The following is a 15,641-nucleotide window of genomic DNA, read 5'->3' as shown; positions in this document are numbered from 1 at the left end:
TCTTAGTTGTCGTGGAAATTGACCACTATGCTGTATTCTTTCTGCATCTATGACATATTAATGTCTCCCTTTAACTTATATTTATAAGCAGTGGGGTAGCACCCCCCCCCCCCTCCCTCCCTCCCAAACGTTAGGGTGCACATGCAAGTGTGCTGATGTTTGAGTGCATGTATGTGTATACTGAGCTAAATGGAGGTTGTGGAACAGGAAATTGAATATGCAGCTAGGGACAAAACAGACTGGAACACTACTCCACATTATAATGGAATATAACAGAACAGATTTATCACACCCCAGACATATTAGTTTCTCTCCAACCAAGAAATGGAAACATTATCATTTTCACAATCCTATCACTTAAAATTGTCCTGCAATAACTAGGACCAATAATTACATGTTTTATTTGCTTAGTCGACACTTTGCGGGCCTCTGGCAACTTCCTGTACATTGCAAAGTTCAAAATATATACAGAGAATTCAGGGGCTTTAAGCAGTGCCATTTCTCCACTGTGCTACTTAGCATTTCTATCAGTCAAACTGGGATTCATTATTTACCAAATTGATCGCTGTGTAGGCTCTCATGCAGATTCCCCCTGGAAGCGCTATGGTGACTCACAGGGGACCAACCAGCTGACCAAATACCAGCCAATAAGGGCAGCAGGCCAATAAGCCAATGATTAACCAGTACAACAGAAATGCCAGCAACAAAGAAACACTAGACAGTTTAACTTACGCATCATGGACAAGTTTGTTCCTCCTCCAGAAGGTAAGAGATAAAATTCATATTTGGCCCTGTTATAGTGCATAGTATATTCCATGCCTACACACACAGTAACCACACACTCACAAACACACATACAGTTGTGGTCAAATATTTTGGCACCCTTGCACGATTCACTATTTCTTCTGAAATAAGTAGACATTTAAAAAAACCTTTGGTGTTCACACATGTATTTCTTTGATTTATAACTGCACAGGACCAAGAAAAAAAAAATCTAAACTGAAATTGAGATTTTTCTCTTCAAGTAAAAAAAAATAAAAATGGCCTGGACTGTTGGCCTGGACTTACAAAATTCTAATTAATTTTGTTGGAGGTGAGTGATTCTCGTTTTTGTGTAATCTCTCACACCTGTGGTAAGTTGCAGGTGCCTACAGGGTAAAAATTGCCATTCAACCAGTTTTGAAAAGAGAAATCAGAACATTGCTCCATTGCACTGCATTGTCAAGTGCAAGGGTGCCGATATATTTGACCGCAACTGTATATATATTTTATATATTACACCTTTATTTAACCAGGTAGGCTAGTTGAGAACAAGTTCTCATTTACAACTGCGACCTGGCCAAGATAAAGCAAAGCAGTGTGACACAGACAACAACAGAGTTACATAAAAACCCACTGACTTGTGCTTCCTCAGAGAGAGACCCATGTGCTGCCTCATCTGCTGCAGGCCATGGTAGTCCGTGTAGATGAGGTCAAAGGGCAGAGGTCCTGTCAGGGGGCAGCTTCCTCTTCCAGGGGGGACCCCAAGAAACCTGCACACACACAGCACACACAGAAGCTCAGCTTAGGTACAGCAAACACATCACAACAACTTCATCACTGTACATACATTACCAGTCAAAAGTTTGGACACACCTACTCATTCAAAGATTTTTCTTTATTTTGACTATTTTCTACATTGTAGTATAATAGTGAAGACATCACACCTATGAAATAACACACATGGAATCATGTAGTAACCAAAAAATTGTTAAACAAATCAAAATATATTTTATATTTGAGATTCTTCAAAGTAGCCACCCTTGGCCTTGATGACAGCTTTGCACACTCTTGTTATTTCATAGGTTTGATGTCTTCACATTTATTCTACAATGTAGAAAATAGTCAAAAGAAAGAGAAACCCTTGAGTGAGTAGGTGTGTCCAAACTTTTGACTGGTACTGTATATCCACTGTCAATATGAGAGGAATGTACATTAACAATCGACACGGAGAATAACAAGACTTGGAAAATAAATACTACACATTGTCCAGTTCCCTATAATGTAAGTAAGACTGTATATCCACACAATGAAGTGAACAAGACAGTAAAAAGCAGCTGACATACTCTGTTCCTATAAAAAGCAGCTGACATACTATGTTGCTGTAAAAAGCTGAAATGCCTTAAGGGGGGTAATTCTAATGCTCTGAAATGGCCTGGAAGTTTCCATAAATGTTGTGTGCCATCTCCCAAGTGGTGTGTGTGAGAGAGAGATGGGGAGCCCCAGCCGTCAGAGCTCCCAGCTCTAGTCACATCAACTAAATGTGTCTGGTGTAAGGGGAATGATACCAGAAGTCTGATAGGTGGAGATGCAGAAATGGGTCAGAGAATGTTCCTAATTCAGCCACTGCTTTGCCACTCGCTCTATGTGCAATTAGTAGAGAAATTAAAGTAAAGGTATGTGTTGCCGTGAGCAATAAAACAAGCAATGCATCTCAGCTCACCTCAAGAGGCCTAAGCTTTTTAGACTTTCCACACTAAAAACTGTATTATCATGAAAACAATCATTTGCTTGCCAAAATGCAAACAAACACATATGAATGTATTTCCCTTCGTAAAACCTTCTATACACCAGCCACATGGCTCAGAAAAACACCTGCAGTCTTTGTAAAATAGCCAAAGGGATTTCAAATAAATGTTTCAAAACAGAGGGTGGACCCTGCCTGTTATTCACATATTCTGATGTCTGTCACCACAATATTACCGGACTCTCTCATATGAGTGACTCTCTCAATAACCACTGGTGTTGTTGATTATTAAGCCATGTCAGTGGCCCACAATCACCTCAGAGAGATAACGGATAGGCAGGCAGTATGTACAGGGATATCTAAACACTTGATTTACCATATCATTGCTGTCTGTAATGCATGGCTGAGTAGGGAGAAGCATCCAAATGACACCCTGTGGAAGAGGTAGTGAGGCATTGGAATGAAAATGACAGCTATCTGCCTACTATCCAGACTTTTATCTCTGTGGAAATGCACACAGTTCTGCAGCTACCACTTATGCTAATGACCGTAACACCAAGAATTGGAGTCCAGAAAATTGGCCACTCGTTACAATTTCCAGAAATAGCTGGGGGAAAACAATAATGACAGAGTGTTCGTGTTCTCTGACTGACTGTGAGACAGTCTAAGTTTTGTTATTCAGCTTAGGAGCCTCAAATCAAGCACCACACACACACACTGACATTAGTCCAGGATACAAGGTAAACATGTTAATTGCAGGTCTTGATTAATTCCTCCGGATTCCACTTTACAGAGCTGGGTTTCTAATGTTGGAGTGTTCTTCAGATGCAGTGAGATTGCACTAGTCAGCAGCCAGAGTAATTGCTTCCCTTTGCTAGAGCCGAAGTTTCAGGAGGCTGTCAGACACAAAATGGCCCCTGCAATCAAACGGTTTTCAGCTGAATTATGTCTGCCTCTAAATTATAAGATTTTTTTGTGATTGCACAGCAGACGGGAATATTGTCAACACATTGCCTTCTGAAAGGGAGATGGACAGCCTCTGTGGGAGAGGAAATGTAATTGCAGGGGGAGACAGGGAGAGCAGTTCTGTAAATGGCATGGTATAAGCAGAGATAATGGTAGCTAAAAGATGAGATGTTATCCACCTCAAAATTCAGTGTAACTTATTTTTATACTATCAAACTAGTTGAGTTTGTTGAATAGTTGAATTTTACCCAGATCTGATCCATACAGCACAACACGTTTGTCAATAATGTGCATTCTGTACACAAAATCTTGTTGATAACATATTAACCTGATTGCACAATTTCCAGGCTAAGTTGTATAGATCTATGTAGATGAAGGATGACAGTGTTTGTGTGACTCAACTGTGGTTGATTTAGATGCTTTGCTGTGTGGTCTTCTGAATGTGTTCGTGCTCACAGCTGTTCTAGCGGGGCTTTGCAATAAACAGCAGAAAGGCTTAGACTGCTACTGTATAAACAGTGTGAATAAACAGACACAAACAGTCAACACACACAGACACACACACACACACACACCTGCAAATAAAAGCTATCGATTTTTCTTTTGTTTGCTCAACTGATTTAGTCGGAATTGCAAACTGGTGGAAACAGGCACGGTAGAATGTTCCTCTGCAGTAGACTTGATAATGAGCAGAGAGTCTTTGTCAGCTGTCACTGCTTTAGACTAGAGCTTCATCAGTCAATTGTATAAAGGCTTACAAAAACAAAAAGGGGTCTTCACTCAAAAGTGGATTCAATTCTCTTTGCCTGCACCTCACTCAAGAATACATAGCACTAGTCAAGCCACTTGTATGGATGTATGCCTGTGTGTGCATCCAAACAGCACCCAAACACAAGCCTTGTACACTTCACCGGACTGAAATGAATCTGATTGCAGTGTGGGCCTGCATAGTAACCCAAAGACCTACAGTAAAACCATACCCTGTGTCTGGCATTCAAATAACTCAACTTGGACAGTTTGCATTTTTGCCGGGTAGTGTCATGTTTTACTATTGGAAATGAACACGTCAGGCTTAATTTCAAGCAAGACTGCTCCTAAATGGGGTGATTTGCCTCCAATGTGGTCTATTGTGGCAAACTTTCACTCCCAAAATGGCAATGGCATGCCTCACCCTTCTGTGTGTGTGTGTGTGTGTGTGTGTGTGTGTGTGTGTGTGTGTGTGTGTGTGTGTGTGTGTGTGTGTGTGTGTGTGTGTGTGTGTGTGTGTGTGTGTGTATAGAGGGATTTGCTATTTGCTCTGTATTTTATTAAGGACAGATATACTGTAGCAAAGTCAGCATGGTCAATCTAATACACCCCCACAAGGGAAGTGAAGGAGCTGCGAGACATTCTCTCACCTTGAAAGCTAGAGAAGTAATTTAACCTCACCATGGCTCAAGCAGTGGCATACCTACCTTCCCTGGGGGCAACAGTAGATTTAACAATATACAGCTTTCTATTCTATTTTCTGACACACGTAGTGTATCTGACAGCAACACACTGTTCTAAACACTGTGGCTTCACCTGTGTATAGTGCCTTGTGTCATGTAAAAATCTTCCCTGCGTGAAAAAGTTCCCAATCGTTCTGATGGTGACGTCATGTTGTAACATTCCGTACAGCGTCATAATGTTCCCAGTTTAAGAATTAAAAGGCTGAGATCGTTCGGATGTCTCTAACACACCCATGACACCTTGCAGCAGTTCAGACAGGTGGAACTCATCCCAACTAACCCACTGAAAAGTGGCATTTACAACCTTGAATATCACATTTAATGTAATTGTATTTGTCACATGCTTCGTAAACAACAGGTGTGGACAACAGTGAAATGCTTACCTCCAGGCCCTTCTAAACAATGCAGAGAGAAAGAAAATAGTGAAATAATAGAAAAGTAAAACACGTAATAATAAAAGTAATAATAAATACATGAGTAACAACTTGGCTATATATACAGTACCGAGTCGATGTGCAGGGGTACGAGGTAACTGAGGTAGATATTTAAATATAAACTTGGAATAAAAAACAGATAAACAGTAGCAGAAGCATATGTGATAAGTAAAAGTTCAATGCAGATAGTTAAATAGTTAACCACATTGCTACCCAGACTAACTATTTAGCAGTCTTATGGCTTGGGGGTAGAAGCTATTCAGGGTCCTGTTGTTTCCAAACTTGGTGCATCAGTACAGCTTGCAGTGCGGTAGCAGAGAGAACAGTCTATGACTTGGATGTCTTGAGTCTGGCAATTTTTAGGGCTTTCCACTGACACCGCCTGGTATAGTGGTCCTGGATGGCAGCTAGCTCGGGTCCAGCGATGTACTGGCCTGTAAGCACTACCCTCTGTAGTGCCTTATAGTCGGGTGCCAAGCAGTTGCAATACCAGGTGGTGATGCAGCCAGTCAAGATGCTCTCAATGGTGCAGCTCTAGAACTTTCTAAAGATCTGAGGACCCATGCCAAATCTTTTCAGCCTCCTGGTGGGAAGAGGTATTGTCGTGCCCTCATCACGACTGGGTTGGTGTGTGTGAACCAGGATACATCCTTAGCTATGTGGACACCGAGGAGCTTGAAGTTCTCCACTACAAGCCCCGTTGATGTGAATGGGGGCGTGCACAGCCCTCCATTTCCTGTAGTCCACAATAAGCTCATTTGTCTTGCTGACATTGAGTGAGAGGTTGGTCTCCTGGCACCACACTGCCAAGTCTCTGACCTCCTCCCTATAGGTTCTCATCGTCGTCAGTGATCAGGCCTACCACCGTTGTGTCTCCAAAAAACATAATGATGGTGTTGGAGTCGTGTGCAGCCACACAGTTGTGGGTGAACAGGGAGTACAGGAGTGGACTAAGCATGCATCCCTGAGGGGCCCCCGTGTTGAGGGACAGCGTGGTGGATGTTGTTGTTGCTTACCCTCACCACCTGGGGAGGCCTGTCAGGAAGTCCATGATCCAGTTGCAGAGAGAGGTGTTCAATCCCAGGGTCCTTAGCAATGAGCTTGGAAGGCACTTTGGTCTTGAATGCTAAGCTGTAGTCAATGAACAGCATTCTCACATAGGTGTTCCTCTTGCACAGGTGGGAAAGGGCAGTGTGGAGTGCAATAGAGATTCCGTCATCTGTGGATCTGTTGGGGCGGTATGGAAATTAGAGTAGATCCAAGGTGTCTGGGATGGTGTTGATGTGAGCCATGACCAGCCAAGCATTTCATGGCTACAGATGTGAGTGCTAAGGGCGATAGTCATTTAGACAGGTTACCTTGGGGTTCTTGGGCACAGGTATGGTGGTCTGCTTGAAACATGTATGTATTACAGACTGGGTCAGAGAGTGGCTGAAAATGTCATTGAAGACACTTGCCAACTGGTCAACACATGCTCCGAGTATGCATCCTGGTAATCCATTTGGCCCTGCGGCCTTGTGAATGTTAACCTGTTTAAAGGTCTTACTCACATTGGCTACGGAGTGAGTGATCACACAGTTGTCCGGAACAGCTGGTGCTCTCATGCATGGTTCAGTTTTGCTTGCCTCGAAACAAGCATAGAAGGCATTTAGCTTGTCTGGTAGGCTCGTGTCACAGAGCAGCTCATGGCTGGGTTTCCCTTTGTACTCCATTATAGTTTGCAAGCCCTGCCACATCCGACAAGCATCAGAGCCTATTCTATCTTATTCGATCTGTTGTATTGACGTATTTCCTGTTTGATGGTTCATCGGAGGGCGTAGCGGGATTTCTCATAAGTGTCCGGATTAGTGTCCTGTTCCTTGAAAGCGGCAGCTCTAGCTTTTAGCTCATTGTGGATGTTGCCTTTAATCCTTCTTTTGGTTGGGATATGTACCTGGGTGATTCTGCAACTTCGGGCACTTTGGCCATGCAAACTTTCAGAAATTAAAACTTATTCAAACACCATTTTACCAGTATTGTACTTGTCTTTGATTTGTCTAGAAACTATATCTGATAATGGCTGCGATCGTACTATTCAGGAATGTATATTTTTGTCATTTTTCCCAGACAGCCGTAGACAAATGTCATTTCCATCACGTCATTAAACATCCAAACAATTGATTTATAACAGATTTCTTATACATTTGTACATGAACTTGTATTGAATATTATTTTAAGTGATTTTTAAGGTTTTCCTAATATTAATAATTCAACACCACACCTGAATGTAAAAACTTCCCTTGGTGACAGCTGAAAACATTTATTTATCATGAAAAATAAGATATTTCCACCCAACCTTCTTGTGAGATTATGATAACAACCATATGATTTCCATATCTAAAACAAATAAATGTATGTAAATTATACATAATATACTTATTTACCTAAAAAATATGGGTTGTGATGGAAATGACAAGGTGTGGTGGAAATGACAAGGTGTGGTGGAAATGACAAGGTGTGGTGGAAATGACAAGGTGTGGTGGAAATGACAAGGTGTGGTGGAAATGACAAGGTGTGGTGGAAATGACAAGGTGTGATGGAAATGACAAGGTGTGATGGAAATGACAAGGTGTGGTGGAAATGACAAGGTGTGGTGGAAATGGCATCTATGTAAAAAAAAACTTATGAAAACAATATTTTATTGCAAACATTTTGAACAACCACCACTGTTAAACAATTCATTAATATAAGACAAAGTAAGATTCCAAAACACTGGATCTAACACCTTTTCAACATGAGAACAATGTGTTGTCCTTGACTACACTTAGATGCTACAAATAGAAATTCTAGCACATCTATAGAGGGAAGAGTTAATTGAGACCTACACATGTTTTATTTCATGTATGATTTTATGCCCTGCTTTGTATGTACTGTATAGTGAGTTTCCAAGTGTATCTAAGGCTTAGAAAGAGAGCTAAGTTACTCTCAGACCAAGGCATCCAGCTCCATGTGCCTGGTCTGTGGTCTGTACCATATGATATCGTCTCTCATTGGCCATTTACACAGGTAGTTCTCTGCAAAGTCAATATGCACAATGATCTCCTCTTTCCCCAGATTCTCTTTTAATTCTCTCCGTTTGGAGTACTGGTGTTGAATGTTGTACATGTGTTTCCCCAACTTCTCTTTCAATCCTTTGGAGAAGTCCTCCAATAGAATTTGCAGTGTGCCACATACCTTTTCTTTTACTGTCAAATGTACAGTGAACTTCTCCATGTTTTCCTCTTTGTTTTTCCACTCAAACCACCATGTCTGCTCACCAGCATCAAAGTCAGATGTTTTTGCTTGACAAAGGGAGCACGCTCTATACATGCAATATTTCTTCAGGTTCTCACAGCACAAAGACTCAATAGTCTCAATGTTGCTGCAGCTGATCATTTTGTGATACTGTAGTTTGTCCACCATGAATTGGAGGTTGGCGTGGGTTTTGCAGAGACATGTGTCCCATCTTGGACTGCTGGCTTGACAACCCTAAAATGACATATTTTGCAGAATTGACAGTAGGAAATTTGAATTTCTGAATATTCCCTCTTAAACTTCTGATAAAGATTCTGAATTGTGCCATTCAAGAAGAGCTTCTGCTTTTTCTTCTTGTTCCTCGTTAGTGTGTCCTTTTTCCCTGTTGTTGCTCTGCTGTTGTCATTACGTTCATAGAATCTAGTGATTTTCTCTTCTGTGGCAGTGCTAATTCTGTTACACTGATTTTTCCTGGAGTATTGAAGACTTGATGGCCTGTTTTCATTTGCCCTCATTGCTTTTGCTGAAAATCAAAATTCTCTGTATGTGGCTTTGACCAGGCCATACTTTCTCAGGATGTTGCCTCTGAGCATTTTTGAAGCCACTTGTTTGTCCTTGGCACAGCACATTTTGAAACAATAAAATCCTTCAAGTTTTTCGGAGTTCCCTTCAGTTGATGTTTTGTCTTTGGGGAATCTTGTCTCTCCATTTTGTTCATCAGTCAATCATACCTTTTTTTGTATTTCTCAGCTTTCCGTAAAGCATTATCAAGTTTGACATTTGTCATACTAAGATCTCTGTATGCTTTTGAGCAACCTCTTCCAACCTTTTTCCTTCCAGCAAGTATTCAACTTCTCATTCCTGTTGCAGATGATGAGGAAGGGGTATCAGGGTGTGCATCAGGGCAAGTAAGTTAGGGGCAGGTATGTTAGCTTCCTGTTCTGGCTGCAAGTCATCTGGTGAATGAGGTGTCATGGCGTTGCCCTCTTTGGGTACAGCGAGCACAGTTGACCCCCTCCCTCTGCACCATCCCCCTACTTCTGCACCCATCTCCCTCTGTCTCCTACACCCAGGCTGCTGTGGTCAGAAGGGGTCGTAAATTCCTAAGAAAATGTCCTGCCTCATAGCCACAGAATAAAGAGACAGAGTGTTTTCATAGAGAGACAAAGGAATTCTTCCACCTCACAGAATTGGAGAACCGAACGACATTTATGTTCTGGAGATGGTATAAAAGATCGGTGAAGAATCCAGCTACGAACTGGTCCGTTTGGTACAATTTTGTGAAACTCATGAGAGACAATACGGCCATATTACCATAATAATGTTTATATACTAGCCTCAGCTATGAGACTTACATCTAAATGGTTGTATAAAATTAATGAATAAGGATAAAGCTATTTGGAATATGTTGGGATGCTTGTAAGATGTTAATGTGAGAGAATTGTATTTTCTGTTTAAAGTTTTACCAAGTCATCGGCACGCCCCCATGAACAGACGAGACCTGGCGTCATGAGACAGCCTTTTTCTGTCATTCCGAATAAAACCCCCACCCAGGGTTTCTATCACCAGACCAGGCCTCCACTCCATTACGAGTTGGCTAATAGGTTTGACCATGCATCCCTCTACTGAACTTTAACCATACCACGTGGTTAAACTATTAGACTATCGATACAGAATACATTTACATTTACATACATTTAAGTCATTTAGCAGACGCTCTTATCCAGAGCGACTTACAAATTGGTGCATTCACCTATAATATCCAGTAGAACAACCACTTTACAATAGTGCATCTAAATCTTTTAAGGGGGGGGGGGTTAGAAGGATTACATTATCCTATCCCAGGTATTCCTTAAAGAGGTGGGGTTTCAGGTGTCTCCGGAAGGTGGTGATTGACTCCGCTGTCCTGGCATCGTGAGGGAGCTTGTTCCACCATTGGGGTGCCAGAGCAGCGAACAGTTTTGACTGGGCTGAGCGGGAACTGTGCTTCCTCGGAGGTAGGGAGGCGAGCAGGCCAGAGGTGGATGAACGCAGTGCCCTTGTTTGGGTGTAGGGCCTGATCAGAGCCTGAAGGTACGGAGGTGCCGTTCCCCTCACAGCTCCGTAGGCAAGCACCATGGTCTTGTAACGGATGCGAGCTTCAACTGGAAGCCAGTGGAGAGAGCGGAGGAGCGGGGTGACGTGAGAGAACTTGGGAAGGTTGAACACCAGACGGGCTGCGGCGTTCTAGATGAGTTGTAGGGGTTTAATGGCACAGGCAGGGAGCCCAGCCAACAGCGAGTTGGAGTAATCCAGACGGGAGATGACAAGTGCCTGGATTAGGACCTGCGCCGCTTCCTGTGTGAGGCAGGGTCGTACTCTGCGAATGTTGTAGAGCATGAACCTACAGGATCGGGTCACCGCCTTGATGTTAGTGGAGAACGACAGGGTGTTGTCCAGGATCACGCCAAGGTTCTTAGCACTCTGGGAGGAGGACACAAGGGAGTTGTCAACCGTGATGGCGAGATCATGGAACGGGCAGTCCTTCCCCGGGAGGAAGAGCAGCTCCGTCTTGCCGAGGTTCAGCTTGAGGTTGTGATCCGTCATCCACACTGATATGTCTGCCAGACATGCAGAGATGCGATTCGCCACCTGGTTGTCAGAAGGGGGAAAGGAGAAGATTAATTGTGTGTCGTCTGCATAGCAATGATAGGAGAGACCGTGTGAGGATATGACAGAGCCAAGTGACTTGGTGTATAGCGAGAATAGGAGAGGGCCTAGAACAGAGCCCTGGGGGACACCAGTGGTGAGAGCCCGTGGTGCGGAGACAGATTCTCGCCACGCCACCTGGTAGGAGCGACCTGTCAGGTAGGACGCAATCCAAGCGTGGGCCGCGCCGGAGATGCCCAGCTCGGAGAGGGTGGAGAGGAGGATCTGATGGTTCACAGTATCAAAGGCAGCAGATAGGTCTAGAAGGATGAGAGCAGAGGAGAGAGAGTTAGCTTTAGCAGTGCGGAGAGCCTCCGTGACACAGAGAAGAGCAGTCTCAGTTGAATGCCCAGTCTTGAAACCTGACTGATTAGGATCAAGAAGGTCGTTCTGAGAGAGATAGCAGGAGAGCTGGCCAAGGACGGCACGTTCAAGAGTTTTGGAGAGAAAAGAAAGAAGGGATACTGGTCTGTAGTTGTTGACATCGGAGGGATCGAGTGTAGGTTTTTTCAGAAGGGGTGCAACTCTCGCTCTCTTGAAGACGGAAGGGACGTAGCCAGCGGTCAAGGATGAGTTGATGAGCGAGGTGAGGTAGGGGAGAAGGTCTCCGGAAATGGTCTGGAGAAGAGAGGAGGGGATAGGGTCAAGTGGGCAGGTTGTTGGGCGGCCGGCCATCACAAGACGCGAGATTTCATCTGGAGAGAGAGGGGAGAAATAGGTCAAAGCACAGGGTAGGGCAGTGTGAGCAGGACCAGCGGTGTCGCTTGACTTAGCAAACGAGGATCGGATGTCGTCAACCTTCTTTTCAAAATGGTTGACGAAGTCATCCGCAGTGAGGGAGGAGGGGGGGGGGGAGGGGGAGGAGGATTCAGGAGGGAGGAGAAGGTAGCAAAAAGCTTCCTAGGGTTAGAGGCAGATGCTTGGAATTTAGAGTGGTAGAAAGTGGCTTTAGCAGCAGAGACAGAAGAGGAAAATGTAGAGAGGAGGGAGTGAAAGGATGCCAGGTCCGCAGGGAGGCGAGTTTTCCTCCATTTCCGCTCGGCTGCCCGAAGCCCTGTTCTGTGAGCTCGCAGTGAGTCGTCGAGCCACGGAGCAGGAGGGGAGGACCGAGCCGGCCTGGAGGATAGGGGACAGAGAAAATCAAAGGATGCAGAGAGGGAGGAGAGGAGGGTTGAGGAGGCAGAATCAGGAGATAGGTTGGAGAAGGTTTGAGCAGAGGGAAGAGATGATAGGATGGAAGAGGAGAGAGTAGCGGGAGAGAGAGAGCGAAGGTTGGGACGGCGCAATACCATCCGAGTAGGGGCAGAGTGAGAAGTTTTGGATGAGAGCGAGAGGGAAAAGGATACAAGGTAGTGGTCGGAGACTTGAAGGGGAGTTGCAATGAGATTAGTGGAAGAACAGCATCTAGTAAAGATGAGGTCAAGCGTATTGCCTGCCTTGTGAGTAGGGGGGGAAGGTGAGAGGGTGAGGTCAAAAGAGGAGAGGAGTGGAATTAAGGAGGCAGAGAGGAATGAGTCGAAGGTAGACGTGGGGAGGTTAAAGTCACCCAGAACTGTGAGAGGTGAGCCATCCTCAGGAAAGGAACTTATCAAGGCGTCAAGCTCATTGATGAACTCTCCAAGGGAACCTGGAGGGCGATAAATGATGAGGATGTTAAGCTTGAAAGGGCTGGTAACTGTGACAGCATGGAATTCAAATGAGGAGATAGACAGATGGGTCAGGGGAGAAAGAGAGAATGTCCACTTGGGAGAGATGAGGATTCCAGTGCCACCACCCCGCTGGCTCGATGCTCTAGGGGTATGCGAGAACACGTGGGCAGACGAGGAGAGAGCAGTAGGAGTAGCAGTGTTATCTGTGGTAATCCATGTTTCCGTCAGCGCCAGGAAGTCTAGGGACTGGAGGGTAGCATAGGCTGAGATGAACTCAGCCTTGTTGGCCGCAGACCGGCAGTTCCAGAGGCTGCCGGAGACCTGGAACTCCACGTGGGTCGTGCGCGCTGGGACCACCAGGTTAGAGTGGCAGCGGCCACGCGGTGTGGAGCGTTTGTATGGCCTGTGCAGAGGGGAGAGAACAGGGATAGACAGACACATAGTTGACAAGCTACAGAAGAGGCTACGCTTATGCAAAGGAGATTGGAATGACAAGTGGACTACACGTCTCGAATGTTCAGAAAGTTAAGCTTACGTTGCAAAAAATCTTATTGACTAAAATGACGAAAATGATACAGTACTGCTGGCTGGTGGAGTAGGCTAGCTAGCAGTGGCTGCGTTGTTGACTTTGTTTGAACGTGTAGCTGGCTAGGTGTAGCTGGCTAGGTGACCTCGATAGTTTCAGTACCACACCTTGTCATGATACAAAAGCAACTTTGTAGCTAGCTAACATAACACTAATCAAGACGTTCCTTTGTAATGTATTTAGTTTCTACAGTGCTACTCGTCGGTAATAGTTGGCTGGGTTTGGAAAAATGGCGTCGCGGGGGACGGCAATAGCTGGCTAGCTAACCTCGATAATTACTAAACTACACAATTATCAAGCTATGACAAAGACAACTATGTAGCTAGCTAGCCAACACTGCACTAGTCAAATCGTTCCATTGTAAAGTATTAGTATCTACAGCGCTGCTAGTCGGTAACGGTTGGCTAGCTGTTGGCTAGCTAGCTAGCAGTGGGTTAATGATGACTAGGTGTGTTGACTACGTCTGGCGTCGCGGCTGGCTAGTTACTAATAATTACTCTAAACTACACAATTATCTTAGATGCAAAGACAGCAAAGACAACTATGTAGCTGGCTCACTAACACTACACTAATCAAGTCGTTCCGTTGTAAAGTATTAGTATCTACAGCGCTGCTAGTCGGTAACGGTTGGCTAGCTAGCTAGCAGTGGGTTAATGAAGACTAGGTGTGTTGACTAAGTCTGGCGTCGCGTCGCGGCTGGCTAGTTACTAATAATTACTCTAAACTACACAATTATCTTAGATGCAAAGACAGCAAAGACAACTATGTAGCTGGCTCACTAACACTACACTAGTCAAGTCGTTCCGTTGTAATGTAATAGATTCTACAGTGCTGCTAGTCGGTGGAAGTTGGCTGGTTGGCTAGCTAGCAGTGTTGACTAGCTAGCTAGCAGTGATGACTACGTTAGGAGGACGAAGATAGCTAACTTCGATAATTACTCTAAGCTACACGATTATCTTTGATACAAAGACGGCTATGTAGCTAGCTAAGAAAAAATTGCTCAGATCAAACAAATCAAACCGTTGTAATGTAGTGAAGTGTAATATTACCTGTGGAGTGAAGCGTAGTGCGACTGCTCGCTCCAAACCGGAATAAGAACAAGTCTTTGATATTAATTACTAGTCTGCAGCTAGGAATTCGGTATCATTGAACGTGACAACCGCTGGAAAATTCATTCTATAACGACATTAATGAATGTCACTTTGAAATATCCATTCTAACTGAGAGAGAGAGAGAGAGAGAGAGAGAGAGAGAGAGAGAGAACGAGAGGACAAAACTTTCCAACAGAACAGAACTTTTCAACAAAGATCCCGATGGCACACTGAGCGTAAATATATATATTGATTGCAATTGTTCCCGAATGAGTGAGCGTTCATGTGCAAAGGATTAGCATTTCAATTGTTAATATTTATCAACTCTGTAGTGTCTTCTCCGCCGCCCCACCGCCCCTTTTGTCTAACAACCCGCCATGCCGGTTTAGCCCACTAGGGCACATTCTTCTATCATTTCCTTGTAACCATATCTGTTTGTTTTGCATTTCTGTTGAATTATTTAGTTTAGTAAATAAATGATTTTAAGACAATTGATGTATGGATGACTCATAGTGAAGACTGGGTTCATGCAGATAACCAACAATTTATGACGTTTGGAATGAGACTGACCAAGGTAAAGAATACGTCATTAAATCAGAACACTGATTTAATGACGTATATATTATGATATCTGAAAGTTATATTAGGAAAATTATAACTTGTAATCTGAATATTTTCCTTGGTGCCCCGACCTCCTAGTTAATTACAGTTACACGATTAATCAGTTTAATCGCGTAATAATTACAGAGAGTTATTTGATAAACATATCTTCAGTTTAATGATGCCAAAGACACGACAGAGGTGATGTGTTGCCTGATAGGTAGGTCTCCATCTGGTGACTGAGGTGTTGTGGTGCCTGATAGGTAGGTCTCCATCTGGTGACTGAGGTGGTGTGTTGCCTGATAGGTAGGTCTCCATCTGGTGACTGAGGTGGTGTGTTGCCTGATAGGTAGGTCTC

The 15,641-nt window shown here is 44.0% G+C and overlaps 1 protein-coding gene across 3 annotated transcripts in view; it reads right to left on the bottom strand.

Annotated features, from left to right (window-relative positions):
• LOC115202053 (alpha-1,6-mannosylglycoprotein 6-beta-N-acetylglucosaminyltransferase B-like) overlaps nucleotides 1-15,641 on the bottom strand; it is an 82,657-nt gene that overhangs the window by 20,218 nt on the left and 46,798 nt on the right. For all 3 annotated transcript variants that reach the window (XM_029765917.1, XM_029765910.1, XM_029765925.1), the window contains one exon: nucleotides 1,401-1,532. In XM_029765917.1, the coding sequence (XP_029621777.1) occupies nucleotides 1,401-1,532 (132 nt within the window). The remainder of the gene's footprint in view (nucleotides 1-1,400; nucleotides 1,533-15,641) is intronic.

Source organism: Salmo trutta, chromosome 1, assembly GCF_901001165.1.
Source record: "Salmo trutta chromosome 1, fSalTru1.1, whole genome shotgun sequence".
NCBI lineage: Eukaryota > Metazoa > Chordata > Actinopteri > Salmoniformes > Salmonidae > Salmo > Salmo trutta.
The sequence above is the reverse complement of the archived record's forward strand: the minus strand, read 5'-3'. Positions and strand labels throughout refer to the sequence as shown.